Source organism: Cyanidioschyzon merolae, chromosome 10, assembly GCF_000091205.1.
Source record: "Cyanidioschyzon merolae strain 10D DNA, chromosome 10, complete genome".
In the NCBI taxonomy this organism is placed as follows: Eukaryota; Rhodophyta; class Bangiophyceae; order Cyanidiales; family Cyanidiaceae; genus Cyanidioschyzon; species Cyanidioschyzon merolae.
In genome coordinates, this window is record NC_010136.1 from 320,963 (window position 1) to 339,462 (window position 18,500).

General features: G+C 56.1%; 8 protein-coding genes across 8 annotated transcripts, besides 4 other annotated features; 4 read left to right on the forward strand and 4 right to left on the reverse strand.

The window, feature by feature from the left end:
• Positions 1 to 125: part of a sequence feature (possible transcribed region) that runs on past the window's edge.
• A 1,484-nt stretch (positions 126 to 1,609) lies between these two features.
• Positions 1,610 to 2,254, reverse strand: CYME_CMJ109C (60S ribosomal protein L10; the record flags this gene model as incomplete). The annotated part of the gene is made up of 1 exon (XM_005534794.1): positions 1,610 to 2,254. The coding sequence occupies one exon, from the start codon at positions 2,252 to 2,254 to the stop codon at positions 1,610 to 1,612; it is 645 nt and encodes a 214-aa protein (XP_005534851.1).
• A 498-nt stretch (positions 2,255 to 2,752) lies between these two features.
• Positions 2,753 to 3,370, forward strand: CYME_CMJ110C (60S ribosomal protein L15; the record flags this gene model as incomplete). Its single annotated transcript, XM_005534795.1, has 1 exon — positions 2,753 to 3,370. The coding sequence occupies one exon, from the start codon at positions 2,753 to 2,755 to the stop codon at positions 3,368 to 3,370; it is 618 nt and encodes a 205-aa protein (XP_005534852.1).
• An 18-nt stretch (positions 3,371 to 3,388) lies between these two features.
• CYME_CMJ111C (similar to ethylene-responsive transcription coactivator) lies at positions 3,389 to 3,802 on the reverse strand (the record flags this gene model as incomplete). The annotated part of the gene is made up of 1 exon (XM_005534796.1): positions 3,389 to 3,802. One exon carries the CDS (start codon positions 3,800 to 3,802, stop codon positions 3,389 to 3,391), a length of 414 nt encoding a protein of 137 aa, XP_005534853.1.
• A 1,386-nt stretch (positions 3,803 to 5,188) lies between these two features.
• CYME_CMJ112C (vesicle coat complex COPII, subunit Sec13) lies at positions 5,189 to 7,468 on the reverse strand (the record flags this gene model as incomplete). Its single annotated transcript, XM_005534797.1, has 1 exon — positions 5,189 to 7,468. One exon carries the CDS (start codon positions 7,466 to 7,468, stop codon positions 5,189 to 5,191), a length of 2,280 nt encoding a protein of 759 aa, XP_005534854.1.
• A 474-nt stretch (positions 7,469 to 7,942) lies between these two features.
• Positions 7,943 to 8,409: a sequence feature (possible transcribed region).
• A 136-nt stretch (positions 8,410 to 8,545) lies between these two features.
• Positions 8,546 to 9,073, forward strand: CYME_CMJ114C (hypothetical protein, conserved; the record flags this gene model as incomplete). Its single annotated transcript, XM_005534798.1, has 1 exon — positions 8,546 to 9,073. The coding sequence occupies one exon, from the start codon at positions 8,546 to 8,548 to the stop codon at positions 9,071 to 9,073; it is 528 nt and encodes a 175-aa protein (XP_005534855.1).
• A 199-nt stretch (positions 9,074 to 9,272) lies between these two features.
• Positions 9,273 to 9,971, reverse strand: CYME_CMJ115C (hypothetical protein, conserved; the record flags this gene model as incomplete). The annotated part of the gene is made up of 1 exon (XM_005534799.1): positions 9,273 to 9,971. The coding sequence occupies one exon, from the start codon at positions 9,969 to 9,971 to the stop codon at positions 9,273 to 9,275; it is 699 nt and encodes a 232-aa protein (XP_005534856.1).
• A 575-nt stretch (positions 9,972 to 10,546) lies between these two features.
• On the forward strand, positions 10,547 to 11,104 carry CYME_CMJ116C (hypothetical protein; the record flags this gene model as incomplete). The annotated part of the gene is made up of 1 exon (XM_005534800.1): positions 10,547 to 11,104. The coding sequence occupies one exon, from the start codon at positions 10,547 to 10,549 to the stop codon at positions 11,102 to 11,104; it is 558 nt and encodes a 185-aa protein (XP_005534857.1).
• Positions 11,105 to 12,958: 1,854 nt separating this feature from the next.
• CYME_CMJ117C (sulfite reductase, ferredoxin dependent) lies at positions 12,959 to 15,154 on the forward strand (the record flags this gene model as incomplete). The annotated part of the gene is made up of 1 exon (XM_005534801.1): positions 12,959 to 15,154. The coding sequence occupies one exon, from the start codon at positions 12,959 to 12,961 to the stop codon at positions 15,152 to 15,154; it is 2,196 nt and encodes a 731-aa protein (XP_005534858.1).
• Positions 14,574 to 16,648: a sequence feature (possible transcribed region).
• Positions 16,574 to 18,205: a sequence feature (possible transcribed region).
• The last annotated feature ends 295 nt before the right edge of the window (positions 18,206 to 18,500 follow it).

Below are 18,500 nucleotides of genomic sequence, written 5' to 3' on the forward strand. Positions count from 1 at the left end.
TGTACGCGTGAACCAGCTGTACCTCATTGTAGCGCCCATCCAGTACACGAATTTGTGTCTATGGTGATCGCTTGGGCCTCGATGTGGTACATGGAGCCACCATCGAACAGACGCTTCGTGTGTCGAGGGCGCTCGCATACAACCAGCTAGTCTGCTCTGTTCTGCTCTGTTGTGTTCTGCTCTGTTGTGTTCTGCTCTGCCCTGCTCTGCTCTGCTCTGCCCTGCTCTGCTCTGCTCTGCTCTGTTCTGCTCTGTTCTGCTCTGTTCTGCTCTGTTCTGCTCTGTTCTGCTCTGCTCTGACAAGCATGACTGGCGAATACGCGGAAGCGCAAGATATAACGACGGCTGGCACACATCAGGTTCCGAACTTGCTGTGGGTATGACGTGTGTCGCTCCGAGGCCGACAACTACACGATGCGCTTCGACGACCTGAAGCGACGCTCGCGCTCGATGCCACGTCTATGCTGTTTTGCATGGCGTCCTGTTTCTTACTTCTTTTATCTAAAAATAGGCCTTGACAATGGTTTCAGGCTGGGTTTTCGGCTCCGACGGGTTTCGCATCCGGTCCGTCCTCGTTCTCTGTGTCCAGTGCGTGCATCGCCTTGTTGCGGACTCGGCGCGGGCGCCTAGGTATGGTCGCGATACTCTGTGGCCGGTTTTTCCGGGGGATTCACTCATGCAAACACACACACACACACACTGGGTGGACGGCGGTACTGAAACTCATCTTGTCTATGAACGCATTTGCGATTCCTCAGGTACGTCCTCGTCTGCTTCTCAGTTGCGAGCATATCCACACGCCGCCGAGCGCCTTTCCGCACCCTCCCCTATAAACAAAATCAGCGAAGCAGCAGCAAAGTCTCCTTGAGTGAGACGACCAACCTTATCTTCCCTCCTGTAATGAGCGTTCGCTGCCAAGTACGAAATCGATCGCGTGTCTTGTTCAACGCGCGACGGTCTCTTGTACATGTGCACGTTTTTTGCAGAGTCCATGCACGTCTCTTCATAGCCGTTTGCATCAGCGGTCCGGAAACGTCATATCCTGCTGCTTCCTCGGTCGTATCTCTTAGAGAACGTACGCTGCGGAATGTTTCGACGAGGAGACGATCGTGCGGTTACACTTTGACATGTTGTGTTTTGGGCGCACAGCGTTCAGGATACGGTCGACGCGTACCATGGTGCAGTCACCTGCTCGCAGCAGAATCACTGACCCGCGCAACGAAACCCATTTTTCGCAAGCGAGCAGTAACGTCAGCAAGACTTTCCGTGAGCTCAGTCCATTCTACAGGACACTTGGCTTTTGTTGAATACCCGCAAGGAAAACGAAAAAAACAAAAAGACGTGCTGGCTAATGTGTGCCCGCATTGAAGACGCAGAGTTAACACCCAGATTGTTGTCGCGATAGTGCCTGCCCGAGACGAGCGCTCGTGCACTATGCGGCTGGAGCTGCGACTGTACCAAAGAGAGAGTGGAATTCGTTTACTCCTTCGACGATGGGTTTAAAGAGCACCGCTAGAAAACACAGTCGATCGGCCATGCAACACGATTCGCGCTGTGCTTGAACCAGACCAGGGTGCAAGGACGCTCAACCATTGGCAAACCGATCGTATCACTGCGCGGTAACGGGCGGCGTCGGCAGCGGGCCATGCGGGCGGATCAACTTCACGTTACCGCCATCCTCAATCAGCTTTCCTTCCGCTCGTAGCTTTTCGTACTCTTCACGTGTGAAGCGCGTAAAGCCCCAGTATCGCGACACGTAAATACGCTGGCGTCCAGGGAACTTGTACTTGCTGCGTCTGAGTGCTTCCTTCGCTGCCTCTACGTGTTGCTCTTTCACGCGCACGCTCATGAGAATCTGTCCGATATCGACTCGAGCGACGGTGCCTTGAGGCTTCCCAAAAGCGCCCCGCATACCGGTTTGCAGGCGATCAGCGCCTGCACAGGACAACATTTTGTTGATGCGGATCACGTGGAACGGGTGAACACGCACCCGTAGGTGAAATCCATCTTTCCCAGCAGTCGCAGTCAAGTACTTGTTGGCAGCAACTCGGGCTGCTTCGAGTGCTTCACTTGACAGCTGCTCCCGCTCGTCGGAGACCAGGTTCACACAAAAGGGCAACTCGTCCGTAGCGGCCTTCTTTCGCCCCAAGTCGAAGATGCGGATCTTAGGGTCCGGCACACCTCGACAGTAGCGCGACTTGGGGTATGGCTTATTCTTGCAATAGCGGTAACAACGAGCAGGGCGCCGACCCATGGTGAAGGTATGCTCCTAAGAACCCGACAATACGCTTCGCGACGCTCGAACCAGGAAAAGCGTGCGTTCGTATCGCTGGGAGTCGCCGCGGCGCATCGATTCCGTTTTGTACAGGATGTGGATCGATATGCGCGCGGCGCCACGGCGACGCGGGGTCGTCATCGTGCCGAACGTGTGCATCCTCTGAAATATGTCCGTTAAGTACAGAAAAAGACAGATCGTTGCGACGGCTGCAGAAGCACATCGCGCAGGGCGGTGCCATGTACGTAACGTCCTTTTACGGAAGATAAGTACAATATAGTACAATATGTTACAGGCCTGGCGGGATATCGACGGCGTGCACTGCGCTCGTAGCGCCGACGCTGCAACCAGCGACCCTGTTGACGTCCCCTGTACGCACCGAAGCGCTCACGAGGTCTGTGGGGCGTTCGTGTAGGTCCTAGGGCGCCTGTGTGTGTCTCTGTGTTCTGACGTTACGTTTAGCCGCAAACAGGCACGATGGGCGCATACAAATACCTTCAAGAGCTTTGGCGTAAGAAGCAGTCGGAAGCGCTGCGCTTTCTTCAACGAGTACGAGCCTGGGAGTACCGCCAGCGCCCGACAGTGCACCGGGCGACACGGCCGTCACGCCCGGACAAAGCGCGCCGCCTGGGGTACCGGGCGAAACAAGGATATGTGATCTACCGGGTGCGGGTGCGTCGAGGCGGACGAAAACGTCCTGTTCCGAAAGGCATTCAGTATGGGAAACCAAAGCACCAGGGAATAACGCAACTCAAGTTTCAGCGCAATAAGCGCTCGGTCGCGGAGGAACGCGTAGGACGTAAGATCTGCGCGAACTTGCGCGTGCTGAACTCATATTGGATTAACGAGGACGCGCTTTACAAGTATTACGAAGTTATTTTGATTGATCCGAACCACAACGCTATTCGTCGTGACCCTCGAATCAACTGGATCTGCCGCCCGACCATGAAACACCGTGAACTGCGCGGCCTGACCAGCGCTGGAAGAAAAGGAAGGGGCCTGCACCGCAAGGGCCATTTGGTCAACAAAGCTCGTCCAAGTGTACGTAGCGTCTGGAAGCGCCACAACACTCTCTCTCTTAGACGCTACCGTTAAGCGTAGTGCCACTCAGCCTCACTTGGCTGATGGCGCAGGTGTCGAGCCTTGTCCTCGTAGACGCACGCCTAGCGCTTTCTCCATCTTGTTGATGATAACGGGGTTTGGTGGAACCGCTGCGCGCTCGTAGTCGTTCACTACTCTGGCGCGTTCTCCAATGGCCTGGGCAAGCTGGGTCTGCGTCCAGCCCTTCTGCTGCCGTGCCTGTTGAATCCGCTTAGCAAGACTTAAAGGCACACTCTGCAGACGTTCAGGTTCGTGCGCCTCGTCTAAACGTTTTGCGTTCGGAACGAGGTTCTTCTTATTGCTTCCGGCTCCAAACTTCTTCTCAGCTGCAGCGCCTGTAATAGGTCCCGTCAAGCTCTGGGAGGACACCTGGTTTCTCTTGGCTCGGGGGTTTATCACCACTTCCTTCCAGTCCTGAGTTTCCATCGGTTTCGCACGCTCTAAGAAAAAAATACTCCAGAACAGGAGAGCTTTAACTGCTTTTGTTGCGACAACTTCTGCTGCCGCTTTGCTACGCGCGAGAACGGCGATCGCGGGCGCTCCTGGAAGCGTCTCGCGCAGCGTCTCAGATTGTGTACCTTTTTCAGTTCGCTTTTCAGTTCGCTTTTCAGTTCGCTTTTCAGTTCGCTTTTCAGTTCGCTTTTCCATTTCGCTTTTCAGCTCTTTTCTGGTGAGGTGTGAGGTTTCTTCACGAATAAGTAGTTTTTTGGACTAGGTCTCCGCAGCCGCACTCTCAGGTATCTGCTATTGATTTCTCGTTATATAACAGAGGAAAAGCTCTGCTTTCCTTATACTCTATTTCTCTTTCCGTCCTTATACGGAATTGTTCTCGAGTGCACGCTATAGCATCATCGTTTGGGAACTCGGACGCTACGCCCAAGGAGGTGTCTTCGCTGAGCGAGGTAGCGTACGGTACGCATCCCTGTGTATGGTTTTTCCAGAGTCGCGGAGAAGATCGTTCGCCTGATCCGTATCAGGCCCGAATCTAAAAGATGCACGTTGGTCGTTGGCTATTGATCGACGCTGAAATGTTATGCCAACGCTTCCCTCTTGCCACGAACTGCGTGCTTCGAAGCGTCACCCGGGATTCGAGCTGTCGCGCGCTACCAGCACGCTTGTTATTTTAGCGCACATCACATGGCTTCTAGCATGAGGCGCGGCTATGAGGTCGAACGCGATATCATCGCGACAGGCGCTTGCGTTATGATATGCGATTAGGGACGAGCGTTTCCCGGGTTTGCGGCTTCTGAGATTCAGTCAAGGTCTTTACAGTGCGTAGAACTGTGCGGGTGTCAGAGCTGCAGTATCGTCTCGGTACTGGTCGATATCGAGGTTCGGCCGCCGTCCATCAGGTACAACGCACTGGTGCAGCCGACTGCAAATGGCAGTTTCCAGCGATCAGGTGTAATGCATTTGTGCAGTCCACTGTGAAATGCGAGGTCGAGCGAACTTTGCACTTTGAAACAGCTTATCTTCCATTTGAGAAGCAGACTGCGTTTTAGGACAGATCTTGCGTCACACACACGCGTGATACGGGCATACGGAGCGCCCATGCTGTTCCGTTCCACGCGCCTAACCGAACAACTTATGGTAAAACGCTTCTGTATCGCCGGAAGTGAGGCTCCGATAAGCGTAGACTGCCAGTCTACCGCAGCGTCCAACATAACCCCAAACCTGTTTGAAAAATTGCACAGGGTTGGGCGCGTAGGCGGCATGTGTTGCAAGCAACCTGAAGCGTACAAACAGATTCGACTAGAATTCATAGCTTTAAACCGTGTACGACATATTTTGCGTACCCCGCGTGCCCGCGCGTTAACGATAGGTACTCGATGATGATGATGATGGTGGTGGTGGTGGTGGTGGCGGCGGCTGTCGCCCTTGCAGGGCGCCAGACCAGGGACCCTGTGCTCCCGACTGCACCATTCCTTGGCGTGCTACGCCCTGCGAACCAGAGGAAAACTGCTGCTGCTGCTGCTGCTGCTGCTGTTGAGCAACCAGCGGCGGCGGTGGCACAATAGGCGCGCCGGTACCCGCGTGTGCCATCGAGGAGCTCCATGGATGGCCCGCTTGACCGATAGGATACGGCATTGACGCACTCGGCAGCGACTGTGCACCAGAAGTCATCGTCGTCGTCGTCGTCATCGGTGGCGGCAGCGGAGGCGCGCCTCCCGAATACATGGATGCAGCACTCACTCGAGGCGACGCCGGAACCTGCGACCTTGGTACAGCAGGCGCCTGCTGCGGAGCGTGCAGGGCAGTTGATCCACTTCGAGACATCGGGGGAGGCTGCGGCCTCATAAGCGGCGATGTCAGTGACGACTGCGGAGCTTGTCCAGCAAAAGCACCCGCATTGCTCTGCACAGGAGTGGCTATTCCCGGTAAAGGCGGAGGCGGCGCTGGTCTAACGGGTGGCGCTGCCGGCGACGGTGGCGGTTGCGGAAACGCACCCACCTGTGCGGCACCATAGGCGGGCGGTGCTCGCTGGGTGCTGTTTGGCGAGAATGCCGCTGGCGCTGGAGGCACGCTACGCTCCATGCCGCTCGCGTTCGAGGCCAAGCCCGGGGGCAAACCTCTGGCACCAGAGGCGGCAGCGTTCATAGCGTAAACACTCGTCGTTCCAGGTGGCGGTGGCATGATCCCTGCCGCAGGAACGAAGGACCCCGACGTCCGTGCGCCCGCGACAGGTACTTGATTCGTCGCGGCAACCTGCGACGTCACAGAGGCAGGAGGCATACCTGGGAACCTCGCACCTGCACCAGCGAAACTGGAGTCGAAACCCGAACGCACCAGATTGCCTGCACCTGGGTGTGATCCAGGCGATACCGCTGGCGACATGTGTGCCAACTGCGGTGTTACCGGTCCACTGGGGGCCCTCTGCCGCAGCGACGCCGGCACACTACCAGCAGATGCAGTAGACGCCGTGGCAGCGGAGCCCAGTTCCTGCTGTGCTTGTGCGCGTTCCCGGTCACGAATCGCTTGCGCTCCAGCCTCCGATGCCTCGGCGATCTGCTTCCACTCGCCTGAAGGCAGCTGCCTCCAGAGAGATACCGTCTGATCGCCACAGGATACAGCGAGAAACAGACCTGCGGTGCTCCAGCTGAGGCCCCAACATGGTGCCTTGAAGCGTGGTAGCTCTACATAGCTCCACTGACCGCCGTCGTGCTTCGCTGCCTCTCCATGAGCTCCACTCGGTACACGCCGCCAGATGAGCACTCGGCCGTCTTGACCTGCGGATGCGAGGACTTGACCAGCACTGCGACTTGGGCACCAGGCCACCGCACGTACCCAGTCGGTATGACCTGGGAGTTCTCCGCTTCGGGGCGAGGACACGCCGTCGCCTTCGATGCGCCAACACTCGGAGGATGCATCGTAGATCCATATCCGTACCAGGTGGTCGCAACCACCGGTGGCAAGGCGCATCGGTGACCAAGTGCCCGCTGCGTCAGCGGCCTGCTCAGCGAGCGTGCTGTTTATATTGCCGGCAGGTGCCCAGGATAAGCAGGTCGCTCCGAGCTTGTGCGCGATGCCAGTTGCGGGATCAGCAACCCATTCGACCCGCCAACTTCCGTCGCGCTCATCGCGTCGACAGACGGAAACGCGACCGTCTGAGGCAGCACACGCCAGCGTGAGACCATATTCCGGGGGCGCGAAAGCCACCGCGTTCACGGAAGCCGGTTCATGTGCCCGGTGTTCGTAAATAGGTTGCAGCAGGGGTCCTGGAGTCGGTCGTGAGCGCGCCCCGCCCGGCCAAGCAGCAGGCGGAGGCTCCTGCTCCGCCCATACGATCACGCGACCATCAAAGCCACAGGACGCTAGAACTGTTCCAAAGCACGGGTGCGCCCAGGAAACCTGCCATACAGGGCCACTTGTGCTCGCTTGCACCTCGCTTACGAGTCGTGCGGAACTCAAGGCACCACTCCCTAAACCAGCGTTGCTGCAGTCAAACACTTTGATTTTACCGTCTGCCGCACACGTCGCCAGTCTTTTACCATAAAAGTCAAACTGGAGGTCCAAGATGCGGTCATTATGTTGTGTCTCTATGAAAAGCTTCGGCACAATGAGCGCGCCTTCAAGAGCAGAGTCTTCCGTCATAGCTAGTTGTCGTTGTTGAAACGACGTAGGCGGTGCCGAAACGGCCGTCAGGTACGCCGCACTGCTGGTTCGACGTCGGCGGCTTTGGCTGCGTTTTCAACCGCTGCTTCCCGAACGCCCCGTTCGGGAGGAGGATACGAACGTTCCCTCGGTACCCTGGAGGTACACGGTAAAGCAACCGTAGCGAACAGTGTTGAGCGCTGCTTGAAAGTACTGCTAGGATAGTGCTGTGTCCCGGTTTGGTGTTGGACGCGAGGGTAGCTTTGCGCTATTGACGCTAGGCTCAGAACGTCCACTCTTGTTCGTTTCCGAGAGATCACTGACACTGCTACGGAACAGGAGCTGTTCAAAACTTCCGGAACGCTCGTGTCAAAGAGACTTGCGTCTGCTCGACCGCGCAGAAGTGGACACTGCTGGGAGTTACTGATTGAAAGGCTTCGGACTTGCCCGGTTCACAACTGAAAGGATCTGTCTTGAGCGACAAGCTGCCCATTAACGAGCGTAGCTCCCCGCTATTCAACTACTTGCAAGGCAAAGAAGCGCCTCCCCTCTTTTCGAGACAGTGCGTGTGTGCGTGCTTGATTCCTTGTTTCAGAACGTGCGCAGCTCTCTTGTTCCAGGACTGAAACGAAAGACTGCACCGCGGCATACCACTGTATCAGCTTTTACCTTTGGACCAAGCTCGCAGCCTGATTTGCAAAACTTGCCAAATCTTTCGTCCTATTCCGTCCCATACGCAGTGCATACGAGTTTTGATCGAGTCTAGTTCGACAGTGTCGAGTTCCGCGCGCTTCGCGTACGTGCGGTGTCCCTAGAAATTGCTGGCACGAGAGAAGACCTGCCTGCGATAGTTTCGGTGCAAAAGTGCCCGTGCGTGCCAACAGAACGGGCAGTTCAGTCTGCTGCGACTGCGTACAACTTGTAGTCTCTCTGGTGCAAAAAGTCGCCCGCTCACACGCAAAACTGCAGCGAGCGCGCTGCGAAGGCCGCAGCACATCGACCCTGGCGCGTAGCAGTGACTTGCTGGCGGCTCTTTTGTCATTATCGCTTTGTTCGCTCGTTCAGGTTCTTTTCGAGATGACGTTACCCGACGCCTTTGGCATATTTTGTATTTCACTCATTGCGTCATTGGTTTCAGAGTATTTGCTATATCTCACCGTCTATCGCAGACAAAGTTTCCGGAACGATCGAGATGAGCTCATCGCCTTGCAGCGGAAATTGCACCAGGAGGAGCATCGCATTGTGCGGGCTGATCGGAAACCGCTCCACGAGCGACGCATTGCATCCCTGGAGAGAACCCTGCAGGAGACGTATGCGCGAGCGAGTCGGCGGAAAATGTGGATGAACCTTGCGATTTCCATCTTTTACTTCTTCGTTTATCGCGCAGTTCACCGAACGTATTCTGGTCGAGCTGTCGCCGCGCTTCCGTTTGAACCCATTCCAGCAGTACGTCGAATCACTCATCGAGACGTCCCCGGGGATCATCCTCGAGAGACTGGCCTTGCTTTCATTTATATGCTGTGTTCTATGACGTTGCGCGTTTTTATCGGGCGCGTTAGTGGCCATGATTTACCACCCGTAGTCGCGCGCCGCTTGTCCAAGTAGGAACGTGCGCATAGGTTCACGCCTGCGAGCGAGCGAGCGAGCGCAAAGTCGCACGATTTCTACTGCCCGGACGCGCAGTTTGCTGGGTCCGGAGCACCTGCCTCGGATCTCGTGTGCTATGTTGCGCATACGCTGTTTACCAAGGCAACTGGTCGTGACTCGAACTTTGCTTGCTGCACCGTAGCCTCGAGGCGTTGAGCTACTGCGTCGCGCTGTCCTTACCATCGCCACCGCTGCTGTCTTCATCGTCTTCGACATCTTCCTCGGGATACACTCCTTTGACGAGAGGTGTTACCCATCCACCGTAGAAACTGCGCGGTTCCGGACGTACTCGGTATTCATCCACCCAACAGGCATCCACCTTGGCAGGATAAAATGCGATGTGGTCTTTCAGCATCCGGTAGGCCCTGGTCGGAAAATCGTACGACCAGGCTGCTCCTTCACTGACCTCCCAGCCAACTTCAACATCGTAGTACGTAGCTTCACCTTTGAATTCGCAAAAAGTGCTCCTCACTTTGCTGGAAACCATCACGTACTGCAAGTCGATATCATCGAGCGGAATGTAATACGAAGGCGGATGGGAGTACTCAAGAACCCGGTAACCTCGCCGAGTCTCCGCAATAGTGACTTGGTTGTGCACCACACGCAGGTGTCGAGTGTTCGGCTCCACACGCGGCGGACGCGGGTACGACCAGATTGACTCACGCTCGGCTAGAGGCGGTTTCATCACGCGCTTCGTTTCCAGGTCCGTCGGGAGGTTCACGGGCAAGTCACTGCTGCACAGAGGCCGGAATACGTGTGAGCACGCTTTCCGCAGTCTTTGGCCTTTTCTCAAGCAAGTATTTGCGCGTTCCAGACCAGCACCCCGGAAAGATAGAACTATTCGGTCAACAAACATAGCACTCGAGTCCAAGTAACCTGGAGCTGCCAGATACCCGCTGCGCTCCACGAACGAAGCGACGCCCTCAGGGGTGATTCGGCCAGGTGTCAATGACCAGGCGACGCGCTGCACCAGAGGTGTCGCAGGAAACGCCCCAGAGCGCAGCGTTCAGCGTTCGGTGCTGCGCTTGCGAGGGCCATGCTGCGTTAGCGGTAAACTATGTTTTAGTCTTGGCTACGAGCCAGATCTATTTACCGCTTAGGGCATGTCCAGACGTGCACTGCTCCGTTGCACTCAGGATGTGAGCCGCTTTGCAGCCGCGTTGGAACACCGACCCGGAGCGCTTCTGGCACTTGACGTTGGTCGGCGAAAAATTGGCGTAGCTGTTTCGGATACATAGTAAGTCTTCTTTCGTGCTGATCATTCCGTATGGGAGCACGGACTGGACAGATGGACTCCGCTGAACACCAGCGAGGTGGAACAAGGCCAAGCACTCACTCGACAACGTTGTCCAGACAAAGTTGTCTATGACGCATGATCCGTGGTCGGGTATTATAGAGCCTTGTGAGAGCGAATGAAGACCGATTTTAGCTATGCTGCACCTTATCTGTTGTTTGGGTGCATGCAAGTGCGCTGGTCTCCGACAATTACATTGTTCAGACACTAACCTGTGGAAGCGATCCCGGTCGGTTAGTCGCATTGCTGCTTTCCCGCTCGGCACACTAGTTCGATATGGAGACCCCGTCCACGTCCAGTACAAGCTCGTGCAGCAGCTGCTTGACACAATTGCAAAATACAGCGTGGTTGCCCTGGTCTCCGGATATCCGCTGGAGCTTAGCAGGTCGCGAGAAGGACCCTCCTGCTCTATGGTCCGGTCGTTTCTCTCATCGCTAACGGTGACACCTGAGCTAATGTGTCGAGTGGTGCCGACGTTGTGTCTGCCTTTGCCATGTTTGCTGTGGGATGAGCGATTTTCGTCGGTTTCAGCGCAGTGGTACCAGTATGTTGAAGAGCCCGGACGCCGCGGCCACGTGCGTCCGCTGCCGCAGTGGAAGAAACGTGGTATCGATGCGTATGCCGCGCTCATTATTTTACGTGGCGTTCTGGAATGTGACTGGGCGCGATACCAGGCACCGCCGCGGACTCTCTAAAAGGCCTGAGGGAAGGGCGGCGGCACAGATGCGAAAGCGCATGCTCTATGTGCCTGCGGTGTATGTCCATGCTGCGGTGCGTTGGCGAGACCCAGCGACCGTTCGCTTCTCGGTAATTGGAGTAGGTGACGGAGGCATTGCCAGCTGCAGAGCCTATGACGGTATCGTTAGAATCCCGAAGGTATTCACCGCGAAAATGCTGTTGCAAGCAATGCGGCTTTTGTGTTTGGCGATGAAGGGACCACGCGGGCGCTAGGAGCGGTATCTCTCGGAGCTGCCTGTATGCGCCTGAACGCATGCGATGCTCGTGATCACCAGGTCCGCCTCTTAGCCGACTGAATATCTGCGCTCGCGGAAAAGAAGCCCACCGAACAAGAATGAGCGCGCACGTACCGTCCAGTGGAAAGCGGACGCCAGTGTGCGGCCATATCTACGGTAAGGATGCAGTCACGAGTGTTACGGTGCAGAAGCGAGATAGTTAAGCACATTCCCCGAGAAGCGCAAACCCCGGGAGCCGCTGCGCAAGCAGCTGCATCTGTGCGAGATTTAAATGGAAAACTGGACTGCTTGCTCTGTTCTTCACGTTCGATTTCTGTCCGAATCGTTTTAGATGTACCGCGTCGACATTCGAATAGCAGCTACATGGACTTGCGGATTCATGCGTAGGTGTAGGATTCCCGGTCGCATGGTTCTCGGAGTCGCTCCTTCGAATATCTCTGCCGCTGGCACTCGTCACGTCATCGGAGCCAGGCTGATTCGCGACGCCCTCACACGAGGGATCGTAAAGCAACCGATATCGTCACCCAATGCATACGTTGAAGCCTCCACGCTTCTCCTTTCCCTACGTATAGTGCGCACGAATCATGCATGCTTCTTGATTTCGATCTTTGTGTTTCACAACAACTCGTGGGTACAGGGGTTCGCGCCGATCGGCTGACGACGGGAAACCTCGACATCGTCGCTTGACGACCTGATCACGAGCTCCTGCCAAATGTTCGCTAAAAATATTACGTCAAATAACCGAATTCGTTCGAAAGACGAATACTTCTCTGCTTGTGGACGTTGACGAAACCATATTTGGCAGCAGTTTCGTGATACCTGTTTCGCAAAAGAAGCCCGTGATTGTGGACAATGCTGCCCATCACGAAACGGAGGTCGCCATCCAGAAGAGCCATCTGTACCCGGCACGGGTAACACCGGGCGATGAAGCGAGCCGTCACCCGTCACAACGCGGCGTCCGGGAAAGTCGGTATTAGGGACATTTAGGAACCCTTGACCCCCCGTCAAGTATCAGCGCGACAGAGGCTGCACAGCTGCTGTTTACAATAAGATGAACATGGCAAGCGAAGCATAGATCGCAACTTCAGCTCATGCATGTGTTGCCTAGGAAGCAGCCGGAAGCAGCAAAATCGGAACTTGAACGATGCGATCAACCTATCTCAACTGCTGACAACAGTACTGGACATACGGGACAGACCAGCATACTTAAAGTCGGAAACGACAGGGAGGCAAAGGAAGCAGCCCACGAATGTTGGCACTCATAACACCGACGTAAGACACCTGAACTTTCGCCTGTACGCAAGTCACAGGGTACGTCTGTCGCCCTGCACGGCAACGTACGCGCAGCGCGACGACCGCAGATTGAAGCTACGCGCGCGTCTGCCTTGAGGCGACTCCATGACTAGCGACATAAATGTACATAGTAAAACAAAAGTACACTGACATGAACTTTTTCTGGGCCTCGAGCAGAGGCGCCCGGCGGGCCTGCAGCGCTCCATGGCAAACGTTGCTATATCGCGAACGGCAAGGTTTAGAAGCAAGACGGCGCTGCTGCGAACGCAAACTTAGGATACCATGTGGGCCGCATTTGTCTTTTTACCAACGTCACGCTTTCTTCAAAGGGCGTCTCCCCCGTGCCCTAGCTCGAATCTATGTGGAAGACAGCGATCTGCAGGGCGCGTGTCAGCGGGGACGGCGTCGCTGCGTGCGCAAGAGGGCACCACGAACACACCTCCGCGAAAGCTTTCACCCGTCGAAGGCATAAAAGAGCGCTCGAACCAGCTTCGCTATCCTCTCATAGACGAGCTGAGAAACGACGAGATTTTCGTCTCTGGGGACGCAGGCCAAATACTCAAGTTTCACGGCACCTATCAGCAGGACGATCGGGATCAGCGCACCAAGGGTGAACAGAAGAAATATCAGTTTATGCTTCGTTTGAAGATGCCGGCAGGCGAACTGCCGGCGAGCTTCTATCGCGTTCTCGACGACCTGTCGGAGCAGTATGGGAACAGCACGCTGCGGGCCACAACGCGGAGCACTTTCCAGATCCACGGTGTTCTCAAGGGGAACCTCAAGCACGTCATGGCAACGATCATGAACGCCGGTGGCAGCACTGCAGGCGCTTGCGGCGACATCAACCGGAACGTTATTACCACGCCAGCGCCGTACCAGAGTCCGCCCTACCAACACGTTCGCTTCATTGCCAAAATGCTCGCTGAGGTATTCGCGCCACAGACGGGTGCGCTCTGTGAGGCATGGCTCGACGGCGAGAAGGCGGCTTCAATTGAATACTGGAAGAGGGACATCGATATGGATGAAGTGAAACGAATACGTGAGCACGACAATGGACGAGGACAGGTGTTCAGCGGCAAAGAGGAGCCTATCTACGGAGAAACCTACCTGCCTCGCAAGTTTAAGATGGCCGTGACTGTTCCCGGTGATAACAGTGTCGACATCTTCACGAACGATATCGGCATCGTCGTGCTCATGGATGATAACTATGTGTTACAGGGATACAACATTCTCGTCGGTGGCGGTATGGGACGCACCCACAACAAGGAGGCAACCTTTCCACGCCTTGCGGATCCTCTCGGATTCGTTCCGCCTGATTCGCTTTTCGATACCATCAAGGCTATCGTCGCCGCGCAGCGCGACCACGGTGATCGGCAGGTCCGCACAAACGCCCGAATGAAGTATCTTGTACACCGTCTGGGTATCGACGGTTTCCGTGATCTCGTTCGCTCTTACATGACCGACAATGGTGCCGCGCTACAACCGTGGCGTCCGATCCCGGCCTGGGAGCACCGCGACTATCTCGGCTGGCACGAAGACGGTACCGGCAAGCTCTTCTACGGGCTGCTGATTGACAACGGGCGGGTGCGCGGCCCGCTGAAAAAAGCGCTTCGCCAGATCGTAGACGAAATATCGCCTGGTATGATCATGACGCCGCACCAAAACCTGCTTTTAACCAACATCATGCCAGAGCAACGGCAAGTCGTCGAGGGCATCCTGGCCCAGCACCAGGTCTACCGCGACGTGCGGCACATTGATCAACTGGTGCGCAAGGCGATGGCATGTCCGGCGTTGCCACTCTGCCCGCTGGCGATCACAGAGGCTGAACGTGTGATGCCCCAGTACCTCGAGCGCATTCGCGAGATTCTCGGCAAGGCTGGCATAGCACCAAGCGAATCGTTCTTTACGCGCATGACCGGATGCCCGAACGGATGCAGCCGTCCCTACATGGCAGAATTGGCCCTGGTCGGCAGTGGACCCAACGAGGTATACCAGCTCTGGCTGGGTGGCTCGCCCAACCAAACCCGGCTCGCTTGGCCGTTTGCAGACCGGCTATCATTGAACGAGCTCGATCGCGTGCTCGAAGCGCTCTTCGTTTTTTGGCGGCAAGAACGCCGACCTGCTGAGGCTTTCGGAGATTTTTGCGATCGCATCGGGAAAAACGGACTTGAGCAATTCGTCTCCCAGTATGGCGAGGGGCATGCGAATGGCGATACCTCGAAGGCACGCGCAAGTACATCACGCCTATCCAAGAGCACCGCAAACAACGAAGAGAAAGTTCCGCTGCGACCCCGCGTCTCCCTGCGCCCAGCGGTGCATGCGCGTCTGCGAACGATGGCGGCCCGAGCTGGTGTTCCGCTCAAAGTCCTCGTGGATGAGATTCTGACCAAGTTCATCGCCTCCCCTGAATCCGAGAAGATGTTCGGGGGCCGTATCTCTTCGGCGATCAAGACAGATGGGAATACTGCGATGGACTGACATGGAGTCGCCAACAGCACCGGTGTTTCCAGAAGAACCGCATCCTGTGATACGTGAAAGCCCATGTCGAAGAACGGTCGATCAAGTGTGTGCGGTATAAAGTAAGCTCTTGTTGGCTCGCGGCAGTGACCGCAAAGGTTCCCATCTCGCACGACGCTGAACGCGGTGAGGGTATTCAGCATGCGTATGCCTCTCAGCGGGCTGCATGCTGGAATATCGTTACCGGAAGAGCCGTTCTGTTTTTTATCGTTTTCCTTGCGGGTATTCAACAAAAGCCAAGTGTCCTGTAGAATGGACTGAGCTCACGGAAAGTCTTGCTGACGTTACTGCTCGCTTGCGAAAAATGGGTTTCGTTGCGCGGGTCAGTGATTCTGCTGCGAGCAGGTGACTGCACCATGGTACGCGTCGACCGTATCCTGAACGCTGTGCGCCCAAAACACAACATGTCAAAGTGTAACCGCACGATCGTCTCCTCGTCGAAACATTCCGCAGCGTACGTTCTCTAAGAGATACGACCGAGGAAGCAGCAGGATATGACGTTTCCGGACCGCTGATGCAAACGGCTATGAAGAGACGTGCATGGACTCTGCAAAAAACGTGCACATGTACAAGAGACCGTCGCGCGTTGAACAAGACACGCGATCGATTTCGTACTTGGCAGCGAACGCTCATTACGGGAGGGAAGATAAGGTTGGTCGTCTCACTCAAGGAGACTTTGCTGCTGCTTCGCTGATTTTGTTTATAGGGGAGGGTCCGGAAAGACGCTCGGCAGCGTGTGGATATGCTCGCAACTGAGAAGCAGACGAGGACGTACCTGAAGAATCGCAAATGCGTTCATAGACAAGTTGAGTTTCAGTACCGCCGTCCACCCAGTGTGTGTGTGTGTGTGTTTGCATGAGTGAATCCCCCGGAAAAACCGGCCACAGAGTATCGCGACCATACCTAGGCGCCCGCGCCGAGTCCGCAACAAGTCGATGCACGCACTGGATACAGAGAACGAGGACGGACCGGATGCGAAACCCGTCGGAGCCGAAAACCCAGCCTGAAACCATTGTCAAGGCCTATTTTTAGATAAAAGAAGTAAGAAACAGGACGCCATACAAAACAGCATAGACGTGGCATCGAGCGCGAGCGTCGCTTCAGGTCGTCGAAGCGCATCGTGTAGTTGTCGGCCTCGGAGCGACACACGTCATACCCACAGCAAGTTCGGAACCTGATGTGTGCCAGCCGTCGTTATATCTTGCGCTTCCGCGTATTCGCCAGTCATGCTTGTCAGAGCAGGGCAGAGCAGAGCAGAGCAGAACACAACAGAGCAGAGCAGAGCAGAGCAGAACAGAGCAGGGCAGAGCAGAGCAGAGCAGAGCAGAGCAGGGCAGAGCAGAGCAGAACACAACAGAGCAGAACACAACAGAGCAGAACAGAGCAGACTAGCTGGTTGTATGCGAGCGCCCTCGACACACGAAGCGTCTGTTCGATGGTGGCTCCATGTACCACATCGAGGCCCAAGCGATCACCATAGACACAAATTCGTGTACTGGATGGGCGCTACAATGAGGTACAGCTGGTTCACGCGTACAAGTAGGCAGCGCTTCAGGAGCTTCGCGAGGACACTGGTGCATCGCGTTCCTGGTTTCTCGTCTGTAGCGAGGAGATGGACTCGAGTTTCACAGGGTCCACGGAGAGCGACGGCATACCCATCTGAACGCACGTTGTAAAACCTAGACCTGTTTCGAGATACCAGGCTCGCTCTTGCGACCGTTCAAGGCAAGCAGAGGGAGCGAGGTTGTGGAGAGCGTGGATTCCAGTTTGAAAGGCGTCACCGCGGTTGCCGTACCGCAAAACAGGACGACGGCGCGAGAGACATGAACGGAGAGCGGATGAAGCTGCTCAGCTCTTCCAGGGCGCGGTATTGTCGGGATCCGGGCACCAAAGACGCCAGCAGGCATACCGACAAGTCGAATGACAGCGTCTGGGCTCGTCTCGATGCGCTATGCGCCGGTATCGAGCAGCGACGTGTGCTTTCTACGCTTCACGCGCAACGTATACGGGCCGCCACGAACGACTCACGCGGATACGCTTTGGCAAACGCACATGAGCCGGTGCTGGGGTCGCCGACGGCCTCACTTGCACCGATGCGAGAAGCGTGCACCATCCCTCTTCTCCGATGAGTCAGATACGCAAATCACTGGTCAGCGAGTCGCTCGACGGTAGCCTACGCTGCTGGACGTACGCTCGTGCGGAAAGGCGCTGCCTCCGATCCTTGTATGGAGCCTCGACCGGGTCCAGGCATTGATCTGCTGCGATGCGCATCGATGGGCCTCCAAGACTACATACAGGTATCATGAGCGCAGGCGCACGCTGAGCCACATAGAGAACAAGAGCGTTGCACAGAGCGGGATGCACTGTATGGTGCTCGGTTCGCTGACGCAACCCCAGATACTGGGGCAATCACAAGGGCGTTGCTTGCGACGTTGTGATTCCGCCAGCAACAGTGTGGCGTACACGTACTTTCGGCGCCGAGACTCGAACGCCCCGCTCAACATATGGAGATATCTCGTGCATGCGGGGCGTCGAACGGCTTTGTATCGAGCGAACGTTCGAGATCCTCGTTGAGGACTCGGTACATGCACTGTGCTGAAACGCTAGCGACTTTCGATGAAAAAAATCTGTGGTAAAGTCACAGGGCAGGGGATTCTCGCATGGACCACGGCACTGGTATGGGTACGGTTCAGCGATCCAGCAAGTCCAGCGTGCCCCATATACGCACAGCGAAAGCCTCTACTGCGTAAATGGTGAACGATCATTGTCGTCCACTATTCCATAGAACAGAGTATGCGGCAGCAACATCGATCCATGAAGTTGCCCGTTCTGCCCGGCGAATGCATAGCATGTGCTCAGAGCAGAGCAGTCGACACACACCATCCTGTGATCTTGGAACGATGGGCGGCATTTTACGCTGCACAAACGCAACCGCGTCCTGGATATCGCGCAATATCCCCCAACAACACCGAGACGAAATGCGAGTGCGTATGCTTAAAGCGGAAAGTCCGTTGCCAGCTGTAAACAGTGCTCTAGACGAGCGTCTAACCACTTGTTCTAGTCTAGTTGGATAGCAACGAGCCGCTTTTAGCGATTTTCGGCATATGCAGGGGCACTTTCGCGAGAGCGCAGCGGCAAGCCCCAAAAAGCGCCCATGCCTGTCCGAATGCGCTGGCAGCAGGCACCAAAGCGGGATTACGAGCGCTCGCCACACAACCCTGGTGCACGATGCGCGGCATCCGGACTGGGGACGCTGCCTACCCGAGGCAGCGTCGGATGCGGATGTGGATTTCGCCCCTCTGCGAGT